At 44.5% G+C, this 24,242-nt stretch overlaps 1 protein-coding gene across 1 annotated transcript in view; it reads left to right on the top strand.

Annotated features, from left to right (window-relative positions):
* Window positions 1–1,618: 1,618 nt before the first annotated feature.
* LOC112072925 (transmembrane protein 104) overlaps window positions 1,619–24,242 on the top strand; it is a 61,566-nt gene continuing 38,942 nt past the window's right edge. Inside the window, exons 1-7 of the mRNA XM_024140302.2 lie at window positions 1,619–1,786; window positions 2,353–2,425; window positions 13,216–13,337; window positions 14,035–14,116; window positions 15,354–15,441; window positions 17,021–17,107; window positions 22,738–22,837. Of these exons, the coding sequence (XP_023996070.1) occupies window positions 2,381–2,425; window positions 13,216–13,337; window positions 14,035–14,116; window positions 15,354–15,441; window positions 17,021–17,107; window positions 22,738–22,837 (524 nt within the window). The 5' untranslated portion in view covers window positions 1,619–1,786; window positions 2,353–2,380. The remainder of the gene's footprint in view (window positions 1,787–2,352; window positions 2,426–13,215; window positions 13,338–14,034; window positions 14,117–15,353; window positions 15,442–17,020; window positions 17,108–22,737; window positions 22,838–24,242) is intronic.

Here is a 24,242-nt window from a genome sequence, read left to right as displayed (position 1 = left end):
TTTGTCAATCTTGGTGTTCTCTGGCAAATGCCAAACGTCTGCACGGTGTTGGGCTGTAAGCACAACCCCCACCTGTGGACGTCGGGCCTCATACCACCCTCATGGAGTCTGTTTCTGACCGTTTGAGCAGACACATGCACAATTTGTGGCCTGTTGGAGGTCATTTTGCAGGGCTCTGGCAGTGCTCCTCCTGCTCCTCCTTGCACAAAAGCGCATCCATGCTCTGGACACTACGCTGACAGACACAGCAAACCTTCTTGTCACAGCTCGCATTGATGTGCCATCCTGGATGAGCTGCACTACCTGAGCCACTTGTGTGGGTTGTAGACTCCGTCTACATGCTACCACTAGAGTGAAAGCACCGCCAGCATTCAAAAGTGACCAAAACATCAGCCAGGAAGCATAGGAACTGAGAAGTGGTCTGTGGTCACCACCTGCAGAACCACTCCTTTATTGGGGGTGTCTTGCTAATTGCCTATAATTTCCACCTGTTGTCTAATCCATTTGCACAACAGCATGTGAAATTTATTGTCAATCAGTGTTGCTTCCTAAGTGGACAGTTTGATTTCACAGAAGTGTGATTGACTTGGAGTTACATTGTGTTGTTTAAGTGTTCCCTTTATTTTTTTGAGCAGTGTATATATATATATTTTTTACCCCCCTTTTTCKTAGTATCCAATTGTTAGTAGTTACTATCTTGTCTCATCGCTACAACTCCCGTACGGGCTCGGGAGAGACGAAGGTCGAAAGCCATGAGTCCTCCGAAACACAACCCAACCAATCCGCACTGCTTCTTAACACAGCGCGCATCCAACCCGGAAGCCAGCCTCACCAATGTGTCGGAGGAAACACCGTGCACCTGGCGACCTTGGTTAGCGTGCAYTGCGCCCGGTCCGCCACAKGATTCGCTGGTGCGCGATGAGACAAGGATATCCCTACCGGCCAAACYCTCCCTAACCCGGACGACGCTAGGCCAATTGTGCGTCGCCCCACGGACCTCCCGGTCGCGGCCGGCTGCGACAGAGCCTGGGCGCGAACCCAGAGTCTCTGGGGGCACAGCTAGCACTGCGATGCAGTGCCCAAGACCACTGTGCCACCCGGGAGGCCCGCGGCAGTTGCATATCTCTCCATTTAATACAGGCATTTGACGTCAACTACAGTCCTCGAATATTAAAAATATGATTACAATAATCACATGTATCCACCAATGCAAAGAAAATAGGCCGCTAGACAGCCCACAGTGCCGCTTTATGGACATCGACTCAATCGTTAGGGCGGAGAGACCTGTATCTTGTCAGTATATCCAGAATCTTTGCTATGACTCACGGTGGCGTTCTGAATTTTGTCGTCTCTTGACCTAGTAAATACTAGATAATCATAAACCCCTAAAATTGTTATTTTAAAAATGTCATTTTAACCTTAACCACAATGCTAACCATGTAACTTTAAATTAAGACCAAAAGCTAWTTTTTTGTTTTCATACATTTTTACGATATATTCATTACGACAACTCTGTTGCAAAACATTTCTTTAACGGAAGCAAACGGAACGAAACGGGGGAGGGACCTACCTTGATTTGTCCAATAGAAACTCTCGTTTTGCAACTGTTTGGCTAATGATTACACCCCTGTTGTGCACACAGTCATTGAATGTGCATGAGATAGAAGAATGCACATATAACGTTTATTGGCGGAGGATGTTTATTTTCTGCACGAGTTATTTATTATTGCCATTCGCTGTCTAGCTTTCTGGTTTAATTACCCTGAAAAAGATTCACTGAACGCAGGTGCGTGTTGTTTACATCTTACTTTGACTTTGTTAATACTGTTGCAAGTGCCTGAAAACAATGTCTAGAGATGATAAAGGTAACTAGATAACCAGTTCAACGCTCATACTAAATCTAGCTACAGTACACATTATCGTACTAGCTACAGTAACGTTCACGTTAGACTGGAGAATGTGTCTAGACAGTGCTAGCTACTTACTGCTGTAGCTCAGTTAGGGCAGGTTGTTTAGCTAGCTATCGTTAGCTAACTAACGTTAGCTAGCGTAGTTAACGTTATCTAGTGAGTGCAATACATTTATGCCACATAGCAGCAGATATAATGGCCTTAGCCAACTACTCAAGACAATGCATCACTAGTGTGATGGCATGGAATAGTTAGCAGTGCTAGCTAGCTAGCTATCTGCTTCTCACAAGGTGTTCTGCATTTTTCCTGACGACTGTCAGGAAGCTACAGTCAACTAGATTTGTATAAAAGCGGTATCTATGAAAGTGAAACATTATGTGATCGGTAGGACACAGTTTTGTGAATAATTTGATTTAGGATTTGCCATTACTGTATCTTCCAGGTTGTGATCTCCAGTATTGGTGCCCATCATGGCAGGAGGCATCACAGAGACCGGGGAGCTCTACTCCCCGTATGTGAGTATCAGTATTAGACCCTGCAGTGTTATGCTCATTCTCCTAACTGTTTCATGTCAGGTATTTGGTGTGCATTATTTTTTATTTTACAATATTTTTGTAAAATGTCACTCCAAAAAAATGTCACTCCATATACGAACTTATACATACGAACAACAACTTCCAGACGCACACAAAAAACGACACACACAAAAAAAATCTCATCTGCCCAGACCCGCATGCTCACACCCCCATCCCTAGTGCCTGTATTATTGTTTGCCATAGTGCCTGTATTATTGTTTGCCACTTGGCCTGAAATTGTATCAATTTGTTTTTCTCTGTTGCCCATGCCTTTTCAATATTGACATAAATAAATAATTAGATTTTTTAAAAGTATGTGTTAATGATTGGCATATTGATTTGATTTCCAAGTCTTCAGAGAAAGTTTTTTGAAGATGAGTGATGAGAAGAGAATTGTCCAGGTGTCTCACTACATCCCCCTATGTCATGTCTTGAAATATGCAGACAGAAGGATTACATTGTAATACTTATGACAATCAACTTTCTAGCTCCGTCCACAACTTCCAGACTTTATATAATTCCCAGAAAGCATGGATTATTGAGTCGTTATTCGTTTTACACTTAAGACATGACTCTGCCATTGTGCTGTAGAATTTGTGAATTTAGTCTCTTGTGTATATAATATATTCTATATATTAGTTTATACTGGATTACGTGTAAATGTTAGTTAACTGTAATGTCGTTAGTTATACTCCAACTTTCCCTCCATATTGTTCCAACATCAGTTATTTTTTACATCTTTGTTCAAATAGTTTTTTTCCCGGAGAGATTGTCAGTTGGATGTGGTCTCTGCCAGGTTTTTATATCTTCCCTATCATATGAACATCATCTTCTTACTCAAATAAGATTCTCTCGAGGTTGCTCTGATGTCAAAGATTTCAAATCAACATTTTGTGATGTGTAACTTTTAAGTGTGCTGTAAATTCTGAAGAGAGGTTGACAAATGTATAATTGATAGCAAATGCTGAAAAATTATCTAGGCTAAATTAGTTCAAGTTACCTGCATGAGTCCAAAGTCCACAAAATATGTGACAAAATTATTTAAAATAGTGATGTGCACCTACTCTCGTATAGATTACATTTTTATCCCTAAAATGTTCATGAATTCTGCCGCTTGTACAATCGGACCCATAGCACTTTCAGATCACACCTTTGTCCGCCTCCGCATTGACCTCTGTAAAAACATCCAGAGATCAAAGAGCTGGAAATTCAACACCTCCATGCTATCAAACGAAGCGTTCCATACATTGGTCACTACATGGATAGACGACTACACACAAGACAAAGACTCTCCTGTTTCTCTGGCCAAAAGCCACCCTAAGAGGTCATCTGATTGTATATGATTCCTCAGAGAAAAAAGCAATGGAAGCATATAGGTTAGAGCTTGAGAAGGAACTGGAAGTACATTAACAATCTCCAGACAGCGCCTCCTGGATTCAACTTAAAGCAGCTAAAGCAAAACTAAACTTGGACTATACTCGGAGAGATATTGCATACCAATTAAAAAAGAGCAGTCGAAGCATACAATCATGGCCATCCGAACAGAAGATGACGAGGTCACATATGATCCAAATAAGATACATTTAACTTTTCATCATTTTTACTGCAAATTTATATGCTTCTGAAAGAGCACATACAGATGCAGAACTCCATTCCTTCCTAGAGGGAATCTCGCTACCTAAACTATCAGAGACCGACCAAGAAGATCTCAACTCCCCTTTCACTCCCGAGGAGGTCTTAGCGGCAATTATCTCCATGCCACCTAACAAATCCCCAGGCCCAAACAGATTTCCCAGAGTTCCACAAAGCTTTTTGGCCACTACAAAATAATTACCATACTGCTCGACGAGACTAAACACTCTTCTTCGCAAAATAATAAAAGTGTACCAAACTGGATTTATTAGAGACAGGTACTCTTCTGATAACATTCGCCGTCTTTTTGATATTATAGATCAAGTAAACGCATGGAAGACCCCTGTTCTGCTGGCTTCACTGGATGCTGAGAAAGCATCCAGTGGGCTCTCGAGTGGCACAGCGGTCTAAGGCACTGCATCTCAGTGCTAGAAGCACCACTACAGACCCTGGTTAGATTCCAGGCTGTATCACAACCGGCCGTGATTGGGAGTCCCATAGGGCTGTGCACAATTAATCCAGCATTGTTAGGGTTTGACCAGGGTAGGCCGTCATTCATTGTAAATTAAAATTTGTTCTTAACTGACTTGCCTAGTTAAAGAAAAGGTCAAATAAAAAAAAACGTTTGACAGGATGGAGTGAATCTTTCTGTTCTCAGTCTTAGAAAAGTTCAATATGGGCCCAAACTTTATCAAATGGATTAAGTCCCTATATTCTCATCCAAATGCCATGGTGTCTACTAATGGTCTAAACTCTGAGAGATTCTCTTTGGGATGTGGCACAAGACAAGGATGCTCGCTGTCCCCTCTCTCTAAGCGGATGATGTCTTACGATACATATCCAACCCTGAGAAATTCCTCCCTTCCATTTCAGACAATTTCTCAGTACGGCAAGTTTTCAGGATATAAGATCAATTTGAATAAATCCATTGTTTGCCCTCTCAATCTTATCAAATCAAATTTAATTTGTCGCATACACATGGTTAGCAGATGTTAATGCGAGTGTAGCAAAATGCTTGTGCTTCTAGTTCCGACAATGCAGTAATAACCAACAAGTAATCTAACCTAACAATTCCACAACTACTACCTTATACACACAAGTGTAAAGGGATAAAGAATATGTACATAAAGATATATGAATGGGTGATGGTACAGAGCGGCATAGGCAAGATGCAATAGATGGTATAGAGTACAGTCTATACATATGAGATGAGTAATGTAGGGTATATAAACATAGTGGCATAGTTTAAAGTGGCTAGTGATACATGTATTACATAAAGATGGCAAGATGCAGTAGATGATATAGAGTACAGTATATACATATGAGATGAGTAATGTCGGGTATGTAAACATTATATTAAGTGCATGTTTAAAGTGGCTAGTGATACATTTTTACATAATTTCCATCAATTCCCATTATTGTTAGTGGTGGCTGTTTAACAGTCTGATGGCCTTAGATAGAAGCTGTTTTTCAGTCTCCTCGGTCCCTGCTTTGATGCACCTGTACTGACCTCGCCTTCTGGATGATAGCGGGGTGAACAGGCAGTGGCTCGGTGGTTGTTGTCCTTGATGATCTTTATGGCCTTCCTGTGACACCGGTGGTGTAGGTGTCCTGGAGGGCAGGTAGTTTGCCCCGGTGATGCGTTGTGCAGACCTCACTACCCTCTGGAGAGCCTTACGGTTGTGGGCGGAGCAGTTGCCGTACCAGGCGGTGATACAGCCCGACAGGATGCTCTCGATTGTGCATCTGTCGACGTTTGTGAGTGCTTTTGGTGACAAGCCAAATTTCTTCAGCCTCCTGAGGTTGAAGAAGCGCGAGCAGCGCCTCTTCACAATGCTGTCTGTGTGGGTGGACCAATTCAGTTTGTCCGTGATGTGTACACCGAGGAACTTAAAAACTTTCCACCTTCTCCACTACTGTCCGTCGATGTGGATAGGGGGGTGCTCCCTCTGCTGTTTCCTGAAGTCCACAATCATCTCATTTGTTTTGTTGACGTTGAGTGTGAGGTTATTTTCCTGACACCACACTCCGAGGGCCCTCACCTCCTCCCTGTAGGCCGTCTCGTCGTTGTTGGTAATCAAGCCTACCACTGTAGTGTCGTCCGCAAACTTGATGATTTGAGTTGGAGCGTGCATGGCACCGCAGTCGTGGGTGAACAGGGTGTACAGAGAGGGCTCAGAACGCACCCTTGTGGGGCCCCAGTGTTGAGGATCAGCGGGTGGAGATGTTGTTACCTACCCTCACCACCTGGGGGTCGGCCGTCAGGAAGTCCAGGACCCAGTTGCACAGGGCGGGGTCGAGACCCAGGGTCTCGAGCTTGATGACGAGTTTGGAGGGTACTATGGTGTTAAATGCTGAGCTGTAGTCGATGAACAGAATTCTCACATAGGTATTCCTCTTGTCCAGATGGGTTAGGGCAGTGTGCAGTGTGGTTGCGATTGCGTCGTCTGTGGACCTATTGGGTCGGTAAGCAAATTGGAGTGGGTCTAGGGTGTCAGGTAGGGTAGAGGTGATATGGTCCTTGACTAGTCTCTCAAAGCACTTCATGATGACGGAAGTGAGTGCTACGAGGCGGTAGTCGTTTAGCTCAGTTACCTTAGCTTTCTTGGGAACAGGAACAATGGTGGCCCTCTTGAAGCATGTGGGAACAGCAGACTGGGATAAGGATTGATTGAATATGTCCTTAAACACACCAGCCAGCTGGTCTGCGCATGCTCTGAGGACGCGGCTGGGAATGCGGCTGGGAATGCTCTATGCAGACGCTCTGCCCGTTCCAATGGAAGACACAGGCTTTCAATACCTTGGAATCTTTGTAACACCAGATCTGAATTGCCTTTTCAACTACCACTCCTGGATCGAATCAAGAATGACCTCCGAACCTGGATTTCCCTCCCAATTAGCTTAGTCAGAAGAATCAATGTTATCCATATCAACATACTCCCTAGATTGAACTATTTATTTCAGATGCTTCCATGCTATTGCCCAGTTTCATGTTCCAAAACAACCAACCAACGCATCACTATTGTTCAAAAGTTTGAAAGACAAGCACTTTTTTTGTCCATTTAAAATAACATCAAATTGATCAGAAATACAGTGTAGATATCTACATATTGTTAATGTTGTAAATGACTATTGTAGCTGGAAATGGCAGATTTTTTAAAATGGAATATCTACATAGGCCTACAGAGGCCCATTTATCAGCAACCATCATTCCTGTATTCCAATGGCACGTTGTTAGCTAATCCAAGTTTATAATTTTAAAAGGCTAGTTGATCAATAGAAAACCCTTTTACAATTATGTTAGTACAGCTGAAAACTGTTGTCCTGATTTTAAAGAAGCAATAAAACTGGTCATTTTTAGACTAGTTGAGTGTCTGGAGCATCAGCATTTGTGGGTTTGATTACAGACTCAAAATGGCTCTAACCAGAATATAAAGAGGAGGGTGAGGCCCCGGTGCACAACTGAGCAAGAGGATAAGTACATTAGTATGTCTAGTTTGAGAAACAGACGCCTCACAAGTCCTCAACTGGCAGCTTCATTAAATGGTGTCAACAAAACACCAGTCTCAACGTCAACAGTGAAGAGGCGACTCCGGGATGCTGGCCTTCTAGGCAGAAAAAAAACAAGGACATTTCTAAGTGACCCAAAACATTTGAACGGGAGTGTATATGGGGCAATAAAAAAAACTAGAATCAAGTTCTACACTCTATCGAAACCTGAATCTAAGGGTGGTCTTGCCCTTCCCTGCCTTTAAATCAAATTGGATTTGTCACATGTGCCGAATACAACAGTGAAATGCTTACTTACAAGCCCTTAACCAACAATGCACTTTTAAGAAAAATACCCCCCCAAAAATAAGAAATAAAAGTAACAAATAATCAAAGAGCAGCAGTAAAATATAAATTGCGAGGCTATATACAGGGGGTACTGGTACACAGTCAATGTTCGGGGGCTCCGGTTAGTCGAGGTTATTGAGATGTGTACATGTAGGTAGAGTTATTAAAGTGACTATGCATAGATAATAACAGAGTAGGAGCAGTGTAAAGTGTGTGTGTGTGGGGGGGGGGGGGCGTGCAAATTGTCTGGGTAGCCATTTGAGTAGATGTGCAGGACTCTTATGGCTTCGTGGTAGAAGCTGTTTAGAAGCCTCTTGGACCTAGACTTGGCACTCCGGTACCACTTGCCGTGCGGTAGCAGAGAAAACAATCTATGACTAGGGTGGCTGGAGTCTTTGACAATTTTTAGGGCCTTCCTCTGACACAGCCTGGTATAGAGGTCCTGGATGGCAGGAAGCTTGGCCCCAGTGATGTACTGGGCCGTAAGCACTACCCTCTGTAGTGCCTTGCAGTCGGAGGCCGAGCAGTTGCCATACCAGGCAGTGATGCAACCAGTCAGGATGCTCTCAATGGTGCAGCTGTAGAACTTTTTGAGGATCTGAGGACCCATGCCAATCTTTTCAGTCTCCTGAGGGTAGTGGTTTTGTCRTGCCCTCTTCACTTCTGTCTTGGTGTGCTTGGACTATGTTAGTTTGTTGGTGATGTGGATGCAAGGAACTTGAAGCTCTCAACCTGCTCCACTACAGCCCCGTTGATGAGAATGTTGGTGTGCTCGGTCTTTCTTTTCCTGTAGTCCACAATCATCTCCTTTGTCTTGATCACGTTGAGGGAGAGGTTGTKGTCCTTACGTTACATGGTCAGGTCTCTGACCTCCTCCCTATAGGCTGTCTCATCGTTGTCGGTGATCAGGCCTACCACTGTTGTGTCATCGGCAACTTAATGATGGTGTTGGAGTCGTGCCTGGCCGTGCAGTCATGAGTGAACAGGGAGTACAGGAGGGGACTGAGCACGCACCCCTGAGGGGCCCCCGTGTTGAGGATCAGTGTGGCGGATGTGTTGTTACCTAATATTACCACATGGGGGCGGCCCGTTAGGAAGTCCAGGATCCAGTTGCAGAGGGTGGTGTTTAGTCCCAGGGTCCTTAGCTTAGTGGTGAGCTTTGAGGGCACTATGGTGTTGAACGCTGAGCTGTAGTCAATGAATAGCATTCTCTCATAAGTGTTCCTTTTGTCCAGGTGTGAAAGGGCAGTGTGGAGTGCAATAGAGATTGCATAATCTGTTGGGGAGGTATGCAAATTGGAGTGGGTCTAGGGTTTCTGGGTTAATGGTGTTGATGTGAGCCATGACCAGCCTTTCAAAGCACTTCATGGCTGCAGACTTGAGGTGCTACGGGTTGGTAGTCATTTAGGCAGGTTACCTTGGTGTGCTTGGGCACAGGGACTATGGTGGTCTGCTTGAAACATGTWGGTATTACAGACTCAGACAGGGAGAGGTTGAAAATGTCAGTGAAGACACTTGCCAGCTGGTCAGCGCATGCTCAGAGTACACGTCCTGGTAATCCGTATGGCCCTGTGGCCTTGTGAATGTTGACCTGTTTAAAGGTCTTTCTCGCATCGGCTGTGAAGAGCGTGATCATAAAGTCGTCCGGAACAGCTGATGCTCTCATGCATGTTTCAGTGTTCCTTGCCTCGAAGCAAGCATGGAAGTAATTTAGCTCGTCTGGTAGGTTCGTGTCACTGGGCAGCTCGGCTGTTCTTCCCTTTTTAGTCTGTAATAGTTTGCAAGCCCTGCCACATCTGATGAGCATCGGAGCCGGTGTAGTACGATTTGATCTTAGTCCTGTATTGACGCTTTGCCTGTTTGATGGTTCGTCGGCGGACATAGTGAGATTTCTTATAAGCTTCCAGGTTAGAGTCCCGCTCCTTGAAAGCAGAAACTCTACCCTTAGCTCAGTGCGGATGTTGCCTGTAATCCATGGCTTCTGATTGGGGTATGTACGTACAGTCACTGTGAGGACGAGGACATCCTGTGAGGACGAGGATGAATATGTGTGAACATTCCAATTTGTAAGTCGCTCTGGATAAGAGCGTCTGCTAAATGACTTAAATGTAATGTCATCGATGCACTTATTGATGAAGCCAGTGACTGATGTGGTGTACTCCTCAATCTCATCGGAAGAATCCCAGAACATATTCCAGTCTGTGCTAGCAAAACAGTCCTGTAGTTTAGCATGTACTTCATCTGACCACTTTTTTATAGACTGAGTCACTGGTGCTTCCTGCTTTTATTTTTGCTTGTATGCAGGAATCAGGAGGATATAATTATGGTCAGATTTGCCAAATGAAGGGCAAGGGAGAGCTTTGTACGCGTATCTGTGTGTGGATTAAAGGTGGTCTAGAGTTTTTTTCTCTCTCTGGTTTCACATTTAACATGCTGGTAGAAATGAGGTAAAATGGATTTAAGTTTACCTGCATTCATTTCCCCGGCCACTAGGAGTGCCACCTCTGAGTGAGCGTTTTCCTGTTTGCTTATTGCGGTATACAGCACATTGAGTGCTGTCTTAGTGCCAGCATCGGTCTGTGGTGGTATGTAGACAGCTACAAAAAAAATACAGATAKTGTGGTCTACAGCTTATCATGAAATACTCTACCTCAGGCAATCAAAACCTAGAGACTTCCTTAGATATCGTGCACCAGCTTTTGTTTACAAATATACATAGACCACCACCTCTTGTCTTACCAGAGGCTTCTGTTCTATCCTGCCGATACAGTGTATAACCCACCAGCTGAATGTTATTCATGTCGTCGTTCATCCACGACTCGGTGAAACATAAGATATTACAGTTTTTAATGTCCCGTTAGTAGGATATACGTGCTTTTAGTTCGTCCAATTAATTATCCAGCAATTGTACGTTGGCCAATAGGAGGCAGATTAGCCACTCTTCAGCGGATCCTCACAAGGCACCCTGATCTCCTTCCGCGATACCTCTTCCGTCTCTTTCTCCTGCAAATGACGGGGATGAGGGCCTGTTCGGGTGTCTGGAGTAAATCCCTCTCGTCCGACTCATTAAAGAAAAATGATTCATCCAATTCAAGGTGAGTAATCACTGTTCTGATGTCCAGAAGCTCTTTTTGGTCATACGAGACGGTAGCAGCAACATTATGTACAATTGTACTACTGGTCTGCCCAAATCAGCAACATGTTAACATGGATCACAAACAGACAAGACTCAATGTGGATTCAGATAGAGGCCCAATCCTGTGGTTAATTTCCCCTAAGCTCAATTATATTCATTAATGACTTTAGTGATGTGGGGAACATACCCAAAACCTTTGATTTACAACACCCTACTAACATGGAAGGACTTCAAGAAATACCTTGGCATTTCCTCCCAGATGTGCTCTCACTTGCCTATAGTAAACAACCCAGACTCGCCAAAAGGCCAGAGTGATGCCAACTTTCATCTTTGGCATACTCTCAGGATCAGGACCTATTCAGACCTGTTTCATCAGAATGCAACTACACTGAAATCCTTTCAAGAGCTCTGCAGGGAATTCGATGTGCACATTTTTTGTTGTTGATATCTTCAAATTAGACACGTCATTTCCTCATTCACTTCCAAGGGGAGGTTTAGAGCTCATCTCAATTAAGTTGAGACCCTTCTTGCTACAGCACAATCCATCAAAGGCAAAATCTCCAATATCTATAAATTCCTATACGAGAGTGTGGGTTCCTCCTTACTCTTAAAATAATCTGGGAAAAGGACCTTTGTCTGATTATCAGTGATGAGTTATGAGCGGAGGTTTTGCGACAGGATATGCGGCTCCTCTACTAATATAAAAATCAAAGTATATAATTACAAATTTTTGTTCAAATTGTATTACACCCCAGTGAGACTCCATAGAATGAATACAGATATTTTTCTTTATTGTAAAATATGTACCTCTGAAAGTAGAACTTATATGCATGTATTTTGGAGTTGTAGAGAGATCTGGTCATCTATACATACTACTGCATGTACAGTTTGATATGACCTCGTGTCTCTATCTTCTTAATGTTCAGCAGGACTTTGTTCTTGATCTAGACAGAGAGAATTTGTTTAAGACTATCACATACTTTGTGACACATACTTTAAAATGTATTCTCCTGCTGGGGGCTTCTAATTCCTCCCCTGCATTTTAAAATATGGATTGACTAGATTGTTGACTTTCTCCCTCTTGAAAAGCTCACTTATGACCTCCGCAAGAGACATCCCAGGTTTGATAGACTCTGGTCTCCACAACTCAACTATATTTCAAACTGGACAGAGTGAATGGGGTGATTTAAGAAAATGTGTGTGTCTGTACAGGAAGTGTAAGTTGCTCTAAAGCTAATTCTTTACTTGTTGTCTCTGCGAAAGCTGGAAATATCTAACACGATTACTGATAGTGCTGCTGCAAATTTGTTTGTTATTTTATTTTATTCTATAATTTGTCTGCCACATCTGTGAATATGGAATGTGTTTTGTTTGTTGATTTGAAAAACAAGAACTTAATACATCTTTAAATTATACAATAGTGATGTAGAGCAGAAATGTTGTGGGGAGCACGTGCGGTGGTTACTCATCTGGTCAGGACACTGAAAAGAGGAAGAAGGAATGCTTAGGCACTGAAAAAGGCTACCACTGATGAACTTTGATGACCCACACCATAAATTCTGTTTAGCAAAGCGTTATTGTGAGGCCTGTCTAGGTATGTCACAAGTTCCTGCAGGGACTGATATCAGCATGGCTGTGTCTGCTTCAGCTGTTTTAAGGCTAGTTGTCTTGTGGTTAAAGTGCCCTTTCTAGATGAAATATTAACGGACTRAAGGAATGGATAGGGATAAGGGCTTTTTAGTGATCTGACCTTCTGTTCACTGGTCTATCTGTATGTCACGRTGTCAGCCCTACGTCTCTACTGCTAGATGGGACTGTAATAGTCSACAGCTGAGGACWGTGTTTGAATAAGATCAAGATAMTKTCTTCAGTTGACCAGTGCGTTGCAAYWTGKCAATGTGAGGTCAACATGTTTTTCTTTACACCCGTGCTAAACTGTCGCATGATTTCCAGGGTTCARACTTCACTCCCTTGACCAGAGTGTGGTGTTACGTTRAGTGAAGGGAGGATAATGTCCAGTAAACAGGAGTGTCCAGACGTACTGGCCTCTTGTGGACCCCCAAGACAACGACACCCTCTAATAGAGCACTCCCTTGGTCTTACTTCTTGTTCTGTGTCTTTGCAGGTGGGCTTGGTGTACATGTTTAATCTGATCGTGGGCACGGGGGCACTGACGATGCCCAAGGCCTTTGCCCAAGCAGGTTGGGCGGTCAGCCTGGCGCTCATCTCCTTCCTGGCGTTTATGAGGCGAGTTCCTCGTAGGCTCACTGCCTTTCCATTCATTTCCACAACTGTTGCCTTACATCCACTTCCCCAGCTCTCACTTTAGTTTAAGCACACCATAGCACAAGAGTAATTTACCATATTTAATCCTTATCGTCCACACCTAAGGTCCTCCCAGCCACCTACGTGGAGAGTTATTGCCCTCCCTATCAAATGGGATGCCACTGATGAGGCRTGTCAGTAATCTAGCAGGGAACAAYCAGAGCAGGAGGAGTTGCAGATGAGTTGATGCAGCGTGTCAGTCAGCAGGAGGAAGTTGATGATGCAGGATGTGTTTCATTAGGGTAGTATATGAGGAAAAAGGGGAGACAGTGGAYACACAGAGATGYAGATCAGAGGCCAGTACTTTAGCTTTGTGATGTGGATTTAAACATACACTGTGCCTTTTAACAGTTTCATGTTTTTATATTGCTTTGTTTTTAGATGGTTGAGATCTAGAGATCCTATTTTATCACCAAGGATAGTGTGCAGTTAGRCAAGGTCACAGACTACAACAAATACAACACAATGATATTCWATGACAGTTGTTGACAATGGGTCATAMAATTCTAYRTTTGTATAAAATTGTTATGCTCARTATATAATATGTGTAGACTCTTCAGTGCTAGTTTTTGTCATCTGAATATATTTTTCTGAACCCACTTTGTTTAATTTTCATCAGTTACATGACCACTACGTTTGTGATCGAGGCCATGGCAGCAGCCAACGCTCAGCTATGCTGGAAGAGGAGGGAGCAGGAAGAGGTGAGTTAGCACATATAAATAACCAACAGGTGGAAGTAATGGAGGAACAGTGATAGTCGACACTCATACATACKGTCTTTTCCAGTGATCCCTACTCATCAAGTGAAGGCCCAGATTCGCTAGTTCACTACCCCTTCAACCTCAACACCTTTACGAGAAGAATAACTTCAAGGCGCTCAATAGACCATTAAAGAATAATATGGGGAATGGAGCGCTTGCCACTCCCACAAATGTGTGATTAAACAAGCCTTGTAGTGTCCTCTACTGACTCACTGTGGGGACAATTTAGTTTTTAATTGTTGTTACTTTAGTCATTTTAAATACTAAGGGAAAGTAATCTCGTGCAGAGATTGATGGAGCTGGTGGAGTTAATTTTCTTATTTACAGAAAAGCAGCAAGTCATTTTGCCTAATGCCCAAGGTTTCCACTGGAGGAGTTATGAGCGTAAGGACAATGGGTCTGGCTTTGACAGAGCCCCAAACCCCATGGCCTTGATTCATGGCTCACTTAGTCTTCCTCCAACATAATGGGAAGAAGGGAGGCACAGAGTGGGAATGTTTACCCTTGAACATTCTTTATTTCYTTCCGCTCGAATGGAGCACATAAAAAAAATTAAGCYGTTCCTTTAAAGTGATATACTGGCCGACATTTTCTGAGAAAGTCCCATAAAAGTGTATTAGTTTGAATTTGGGGGGGGACTGACTCTGCATCTCTCGGATGTGACGGAGAAATAGGATAGATCTGCTCTTTTGACTCAGCCAAGGCCACATCTGTCACTTTGATGTTAGATGCTTTGTTTCTGTTGCTGGCATATTCTCTTCCAGTGAGCCACCCACTTCTTAGTCTCTCCCACACCCTGCCCAACCAGCTGTAGCTGCTCTTGTTAATTYAACTGATAATGACATCCTCAATGTCRWTTGTAATTGAGCATTAATTAATATAAATSTGTAGTGAATTTGGTAGATGAAGAGTTATGGGAGGGCGTCAGATTGGCGCTCATATCTATTGTATATGAGGGGGAAAGCTCCCTCATCCTCCCCAGMATATCCCAGCTGTTCCAGACAATTTCCAGATGCTGCTSCCCTCCACGTCACATGTCCAGCAAATAAAACACAGTGTTAATAGGTTGTAAACTGACTGTTGTTGGCACTGAGCAATAGGACTTGTAGATTAGGAGTGAAGTCAGTGTTGGGTGGAGGCAGGCTGGTTATCCTCTTTCCATCACCCTCATCTTCAGGTCCAAGACAGCGACTCCACCTCTGATTATTCGGATGATGATGTCCGGGGACGATCAGAGCCAGAGACGAGGCCCATTTTGTCAGTCCGTGAGTATAGTGTTCCCCTCCCCTCCTGAAGACTAGACACAGTGCTAAGGTCGTGTTAAGAATGTGTTGAAAATAAGGTACACTACATGGCCAAAAGTATGTGGACATCTGCTCGTCGAACATCTCATTCCAAAATCATGGGCATTAATATGGAGTTGGTCCCCCCTTTGCTGCTATAATACCCCCCACTCTTTTGGGAAGGCTTTACACTAGATGTTGGAACATTGTTACAGGGACTTGCTTCCATTCAGCCATGAGCATTAGTGAGGTCGGGCACGGATGTTGGGAGATCAGGCCTGACACAGTCATTCCAATTYATCTCAAAGGTGTTTGATGGGGTTGAGGTCAGGGCTCTGTGCAGACCAGTCAAGTTCTTCCACACCGATCTCGACAAACCATTTCTGTATGGACCTTGCTTTGTGCATTTGGGGGCATTGTCCTGCTGAAACAGGATTGGGCCTTCCCCAAACTGTTGCCGCAAAGTTGGAAGCACAGAATCGTCTAGAATTTTATTGTATGCTGTAGCGTCAATATTTCCCTTCACTGGAACTAAGGGGCCTAGACTACTGAACCATGAAAAATATCCCCAGACCATTATTTCTCCTCCACCAAACTTTACAGTTGGCACTATGCATTCGGGCAGGTAGCGTTCTCCTGGCATCCGCCAAACTCAGATTCGTCTGTCGGACTGCCAGATGGTGAAGTGTGATTCATCACTCCAGAGAACGCATTTCCACTGCTCCAGAGTCCAATGTCGGCAAGCTTTACACCACTCCAGCCGACGCTTGGCATTGCGCATGGTGATGTTAGGCTTGTGTGCGGCTGCTTGACCATGGAAACCCATTTCATGAAGCTCCCAACGAACAGTTCTTGTGCTGACGTTGCTTTCAGAAGCAGTTTGGAACTCCGAAGTGAGTGTTGCCACCAAGGACAGACTATTTTTACGCGCTATGAGCTTCAGCACTCGGCGGTCCCGTTCTGTGATCTTGTGTGACCTACCACTTCGTGGCTGAGCCATTGTTGCTCCTAGATGTTTCCACTTYACAATAACAGCACTTGCAGTTGACCGGGGCAGCTCTAGAAGGGCAGAAATTTGACAAGCTGACATGTTGGAAAGGTGGCATCCTATGACGGCGCCACGTTGAGAATGGACACCCTTCAAATTAGTGGATTTGGCACAAAGCTCGATTTTAGAAGAGCTCAGTACGAGCCATTCTAGTGCCAATGTTTGTCGATGGCGATTGCATGGCTTTGTGCTCGATTTTAGACACCTGTTAGCATGGCTGAAATAGCCAAATCCGCTAATTTGATGGGTGTCCACATACGTCTGGCCATGTAGTGTATATGTGAAAACATTGAGTCTTGTGGAGGATTCAGAATTCTCTTTTTTGTCGTCCCTCCTTTCTGAAGGTCTCAATTCTTAAGCATATGTTGATTACGACATAATCAGATCAATCATAAATGATATGTATCCTCCATGTCATTGGTTAATGTCAATGTTGTATAGAAGGAATGACATCAGAATCACTCGGATTGGAATGACTCACCACTGCATTCTCATGTCTATGCATTATCACAGAGCGAACAGGAGGAGGACACGTTGAYCACTTTGACATTGTGGAGAGGGTAGAGATGGGTCAAATGGCCTCCATGTTCTTCAACAAAGGTAAGAGCCTATCCTCATTCAGTACTTTGAGGGGATATGATGAACCCACACTCCGTTATTGAATGAAGTGCTGCTGATGCCGCTATGTGCAGGGCATGGTTAAACCTGTCCTTCTTGTCTAACAACTATGGAGGAGTCTTGACGGTTGTGTGGGATAATTTGGGGACAGTTTCTTAACCTTTAAATGGGAATCATTGTTAGATTCCAAAAGTGAGGCTGTTAGCTTTCTAATGGGGTGTAATTGTACACTGAGTGTACAAAACATTAGGAACACCTTCCTAATAGTGAGTTGCACCCCCTTTTGCCCTACAAGGTGTCGAAAGCGTTCCACAGGGATGCTGGCCCATGTTGACTCCAATGCTTCCCACAGTTGTGTCAAGTTGGCTGGTAGTAGATCTCTACCAGTAGCATCGTTCCATCTCATCCCACAGATGCTCAATTGGATTGACATCTGGTGACTGGGTAGGCCACTGCAGTAAGCTAAATTCACTGTCATGTTCGTGGAACCATTCCTGGACAATCCTAACCTTGTGCCATTGGGTATTATCCTGATAATATTTTAAAAAAAAATGCAGATGCATACACTGCTGCCATGAAGGGATGCACCTGACTGGCAATAATGTTCAGATATCTTGTGGCATTCAAATGTTCCTCCCATTTTTATCAAGCGGCCCAATGTATGCCATGAAAACACACCCCACACCATTATACTACCACAACCACCACCAGCCTGCAATGTTGACACAGCATGATGGATGCATGTACTCGTGGTTTTCTCCATTCCCTAGTCCTCCCATCACCAAGAACCGGTGTTCTTCAGATCAGGCAATGTTTTTCCAATTTCCCAGTGTCCATTGTTTTTAGTCCTTAGCCCACTGCAACCGCAGTTTCTTGTTTTTTTGCTGAAAGAAGTGGAACTCTGTAAGGTCATCAGCTGCCATACCCCATTTGTGTCAAGGTACGACTAGTTGTGCATTCTTCTATGGGTCTTTGGGCACCAATGTTGTACTGGACTATTAGTTGACTTAACTGTAGCCCCTCTGTTGCTCTGCACAATTTGTCAGCCTCCTTTGTCCTCTTTCATCAATGACCCGTTTTCGACCACTGGCCTGCCGTTGGCTCGATGTCGTTTGGATGGTGGATCATTCTTGATTCACACAGGAAACTGTTGAGTGTGAAAAACCCAGCAGCGTTGCAGTTCTTGATACTTACCTGCTGCGCCTGGCACCTACTACCAAACCCCATTCAAAGTCACTTCAATAATTTGTCTTGCCCATTCACCCTCTGAATGGCACACATACACAATCCATGTCTCAAATGTCTCAAGGCTTAAAAATCCTTCTTTAATCTGTCTCCTCCCCTTCATCTACACTGGTTGAAGTGGATTTACAGGTGACATCAATAAGGGATCATAGCTTTCACCTGGTCAGTCTATGTCATGGAAACAGCAGGTGTTCCTAATGTTTGGTACCCTCAGGTTATATGGCTAAATGGTTGTATTTCCCTGGCCATCACACTGCTGCTGTTTTAGTCTCCCCAGCTGTGTGTGTGGGCCTCCTGCAGGCTGCACCAGCGGCGGTGAACATGTTAAAGCCTCAGCAGTCTGAGTGATGAGCTAATTGAAGCAGAATCATGTTCACCTTGAACCAGAAACAGAACAACCTTGCTGATTTACATTACTCACCTACGTCAGAGTAGACACTCCTCRGTGTGCTGGGCCCGCTCACTACCCCCTCCCCACCCTCTCCTCCTCTGCTGTCAGGTCGGCCTGTATCTCAAGTAGTATTAASCAGGTAGGTGACTCAACAGTCTGCAGCATACGCACCTGCAGTGCCAATACTTCAACAGCATCGCTTTTGTCATCTCTGATGATAAAAATGTCAAACCGTTCTGCTTCACTCTGACAATGTCATCTGTGTGCAGATCTCTTCCTGTGTTGTGATCCGGCTCTGGCCACTAGGTGGTGCACTTGGCACACTCGCACACAAAATGATTCACTGACTCACACAAAGCCAGGCAGGCATGCAACATGCTGTTAGAGAAGCAGCATGTTGTTCCCTTGTGGAACACTCTGGCTGCAGTCTCTTCTTTCCTCTTTCTCTCAGCCCTATTAAAGTTGATGTGTTAAAACACTCTTTGGTGATGACCTCTCCCTGTGTGTGTGTCTGGTGTGGTGTTGTCCTCGGCTGCAGGTGAGGGTGAGGCACCACGAGGAAGTATCGATCGGTGGCAGAGATAAGAGTCCCCTCTATCTCTCTGTGTGATGTGGGAGTGCTGCCCAGTGACTCTAATCAGAAATGAATTAGATGGGCACTGGGCCCAGCGCGTGTGAGAGATGCAGCTCTTTGTCTCAGCTCAATGGCGCTCCAGCATAATGGAAGTCTCGTTTGTCTCTCTACCCAGATCTCTGCTGATGTGAACGCTTCTTTGTGTAATTAGTGCTGGGAGGTAATATAAGATTAGTGGTATGTCTGATCAGGGAGTTTTACTGGTGTGGTAAAGCTGTCAGGCATTAAAACAAAATCTCTTGTTTTTTTGTTGAGGGATTGGATAGTGGAGTGTTGTTGAATGTGTTGTTGGAGTTAATGGACTTGGTTGTGTGAGTGAAGGGCTGAGGCCTGCGGTGCGGGGCAGCTCACAGAGCCAATCAGCTGGCCTCTTGAATCCTTACTACCTTGGGCCGGTTCTGGTTATTGATGGGACTGTTCGACTGCACTGGGCACCACTGGCAGGAAAGGCACTTTTTCACATGATGCGCAGATGCAGATTCGGTGTGGATGTGTGGGGGAATACTTTTTTTCTATGTTTGTTTGTTTTTCCTTCTCCTTCCCACTTCATGTAATTGAAAAATAATCACTATGAAAGGGAATTTGACTTCCTCCTGAGCTAAAATTGTCATAGCAGCAGAGCAAGCTTGGAATAAGGCCATGGGTATCGGGCCTGCCGGTACTGACAGGAATTTTGATGGGGGCTGGTTTATCAGCGGAGCAGCGAGGAGAGTGCGTGTAGTGTTACTGTAACCTTCCTCATCCACAATTTGCAAGTTGATTAGAAGATGACTGTGGCTAATATCACAAAGGGGGGTGAACAACAGAGGCTGGTCTGTGTGCTCCTGCGCCCATCTCAGCCCACCATCCCTCTAGGTAGAAAAGGCAGTAGAAGTGATGTATGGGGAAATGGATGGTGTGCAAACAGAGGGAGAAGGTACAAGCTCTATAACATGCACCACCCTATACCCTTGACTTATAGAGACCATGGAGAGGAATACTAATCCAGTCTCCTTTATTACAGACCCCAGCTTTAATGAGWACCTAACACCRATGCATACATTTTCTRTACTTGAATGACTTTTCTTAAATGTSATACTTGTACGCTATGAGGGGCACTGACAAAAGGAAAATGGGGAGCAGCGCTGCCATTAAGAAGATAAATGGACATGTTTATGTCAGCCATTTCCCCCCCTACCACCACCCCAATTACATAAGCCTCAACTAAAATAGTTTTCAAGTCTCTATTGTATATGAACATAAAGGATGTGCTTTCCTTTCCAGAGGGCCTGCTGCTATTACTGCTCAACTCTATGATTACCCCGAGATCCAGATCAATATCCCAAGTTTTAGCACAAAGAATACATCTCACTCAATAAAAGCCCATTGGGGTTTCAAAATCAAACCTAAGGAAAGTAATTTCTGTTGCATCCAACAAACCGCCTTYAGTTGYCAGGCTCTCGCATTCACATTCCTGCCTGATGACGCTCCACGATAGCAGAGCGGAGMCCAGTACAGCTGTGGCTTCCAGCGTGGTTGGCATTCAACAAAATRGCTGTGGATGTTKGAAGGAAGCAACTTCCTAACGTACCTCTTCTTCTGGRAACCACTCCTTCCTCCTSCAGACCCAGCTAGAGAGGCTATCAAGGCCTCTGTCAGTCTGCAACAGTGGGGTGATGGATAGTGACGTGTGTCCGTGCCGCTAGGGGACTGAGTGGAGCTCCTAGGTGAAGAGTCATTTGCAGCWGCAGCGTGTGAGCCTCTGGCCGTGGGTAATGGGGAGGTATTAGTGACAGAGCCTGGCAGGGCAGCATCCTCTTGGTCATGCTGGGTCCTCACCTAGCTATCGCTCACTGACAGGGGCAGCACAGGCAGCCCTGATTCCCCCTATCTGAGGCAAAAGCTCTAACAGGCTTCCTTTCCATAGGGCCAGATGGAGACATGCAGGAATGGTAGAGAGTACTGTACAGTGCTAACCTCTGAAAGTGGGGTTGTCGGAGAGGAGGTGAAAATGGAATGTGTAGAATTGATGCAGAGAGAATCGAGTCCCCACCACACCAACCTGTGAGATACTTTCATACTGTAATCAGTGTGCAGATCAGTACTGATAGGTACAGTATAGTGTAATCACACACACTGGCGTCTTCTTGAGTTATCAGTGTTTATTTTCCCCAGCCTTTGTTTTATGACCTCAGTGCACCACTGCACAATGATGTGATCAGATGGTCCTGGAAGAGCATAAACACAACCTGGCTACCAAAGTGCCCTTTGGTTCCCTCTCCCACAGTACTTTAGCACCACATTATCCTCAATGGAGGTAAGATGAGTGGTGGTGCTAGCTAGGTAAATGTTTGCTGTCATCGCCCTTTCCCACAGAATTGACCTGCTGTTAGATATGAAGCTATATTACAGTTGCTACAGTAAGTTGCTGCAGCCCTGTTTGAGTTAGATGGAGAGTCTAACAGTTAGACTCTCCATCTAACTCAAACAGGGCTGCAGCAACTTACTGTAGCAACTGTAATATAGCTTCATATCATAATGCAGTCTACTGTAAGTGTCCATCCAACCCTGCCATAAAACAGGTGATAACTGTTTTACAACTACATGGGCTTATCTGGCTGTTGGACCAGCTAGTCCTCTTCCATATCCCTTTTCATGTTTCCCTTGGCTCGGCTGTGTGATGGGCAGCAGAAGGTTGCCATTCGTTCCTTTACTCTCAGATCAGATGAATCAATTTAGCCCTGTAAAACTATAAACCCCTCACTTTTTATTTATTTTTAATGGACTCCACACTCTAATTTCCCTGTCAGTAATGAATTGGCTGCCAGGGCCAGTAGGACGCAGGAGCCTCCCACATGAGAACTCCAGTGTATGATGGATCCCTGGCACAACATGGCTATCGGTCTCCCGTTGTTGAAAGCTCTCAATCTCCGCTCGTTGTCTTGAATGGGCCAGTAGTGTGAGGTGGGTGTGGGGGATGTAATGAGGAGAATTTTCATCATGAAGTGATTACTTTCTTAATTAGTGTGATTAATATTCTTCCGGAGGAGCGGAGAAATGTGCTGCTGCAGTTGTGGCTGCCATCCCGGAGGGAGAAGCAGGGGATTGATGGAGGAGTGGAGGTGTAGAGACGGAGGAGATTGCCTCTGATGGAGACTGCACGGTTAGCCGTTGAAGTTTGACACAAGTTGCATTGACCATGTTTCATAATCAGGCATCTGACGGCTGTTAGGCAGATTCTCTCGGAGATATGATGAATTGATAACACAGTCATATACACTAGAAATATATAATGTATGACATTTTATGTATAGATCCAGGTATAATCTGCTCATGTCTTAACCCTTTGGTTTTGTCTTTCAGTTGGTGTCAACATGTTCTACATCTGCATGGTAGTCTACCTGTATGGAGACCTGGCCATCTATGCTGCTGCTGTACCCATATCACTAATGGAAGTAGCCTGGTAAGAGCAGCCAGCCAGCTTGTTGCTGATTCATTACATTCATGGGTTTCTTATTTGGGGGTATTATTTCAAGCAACTTTATGACTAATGTGGGTGCAGCTGACTTTCCCAAGTACTTGGAGCATTTACTTTTGGCAGGACAAAACATATCCCTTTCTCTCAGTTCTGTTTTTGTCTCTGCACTTTGGCTGTTCCCTGACCTTCTGTCTCAGTAAAACTTTCTGATGAGGGGGCCTTTAGCCTTCCTGACCTCCCACCAGTGCTCTTGGCAATTACTTTTTGTTGACTGGCTCCCAGACAGGTTTTTATTACAAGTCCCCTCCACTGGCCCGGTGGGCTGGGTGACATCACATATTCCATATTGTTCCAGTCTCAGACAGTATGATTTAGCCTGCAGCTCTAAGGGAGGCTCTTCTCTAGCTAAACTATTGTCCTGGTGAGACCACCTTAACCGTCAGGATCACAATTCCATTTGGTGTAGCTTTATGACAGAAAGATGATTGACTTTCTCATGGTGTACCAAAAAGTACAATTTCAAAAAAGGACCCCCGCCCCAAAACACTAAAGCGCTCTCCCATTTTGTCCAAATGCCGTTAGATTATCAGTGACTTTTTAAGGGTTCAGTGAGCCCTGGGAGTGCCATTATAGGGGTTTCTTATGAACATCATGTGGTGAGGATGAGATCCTTAAACATTTATAGAGATACTTAGCTTTTAAAGGTGAAGGTGAGTGAATACATTTMAATTCAAGATTACAATTTAATCACTTAACACATCAGAGGAAGTTCTATTAACATACCAACCTAGTAGCATAAAAAATATAAATTTGTCCCTCTGACTCAGCGGGGTCAAAAGCCCCGTGGTAACTTTCTAGCTAAAATGTGAGGCGGAACAGACACTTAAAATGGAATTACCCTATGGCACAGACCGGAGCTCCCCGCTCGACTGGCTCTGCCACTGAGGAGAGCCAGGCGATTGAGATCGCAGAGTGGTATCTCTTTGTAAAGCCTTGCCGCAGCAGACGTCTCGGTGGCAGAGGCAGATTCTAATGATTATGTCCCATAATTGATGCTCAGTCKGCCGCACCTTGTTGGCAGCACTGAAAGAGTTTTGTGATTGCCTCAGAATGACAATGTGTAATTTTCCACCAGGAAGACTGGATCATCACTTCAACTCAGTAAAGCCTTGTGCAGTGATATAACTTTTACTGATACTTTTCTTACTGATAATCTAACCGCTCCGAGGTAGTAGGAACTGGCCTCACTGATAATCTAACCGCTCCGAGGTAGTAGGAACTGGCCTCACTGATAATCTAACCGCTCCGAGGTAGTAGGAACTGCTCCCTGATAATCTAACCGCTCCGAGGTAGTAGGAACTGCCTCCTGATAATCTAACCGCTCCGAGGT

The sequence above is a fragment of the Salvelinus sp. IW2-2015 genome, unplaced genomic scaffold, assembly GCF_002910315.2.
Source record: "Salvelinus sp. IW2-2015 unplaced genomic scaffold, ASM291031v2 Un_scaffold2092, whole genome shotgun sequence".
In the NCBI taxonomy this organism is placed as follows: domain Eukaryota; kingdom Metazoa; phylum Chordata; class Actinopteri; order Salmoniformes; family Salmonidae; genus Salvelinus; species Salvelinus sp. IW2-2015.
The sequence above is the reverse complement of the archived record's forward strand: the minus strand, read 5'-3'. Positions and strand labels throughout refer to the sequence as shown.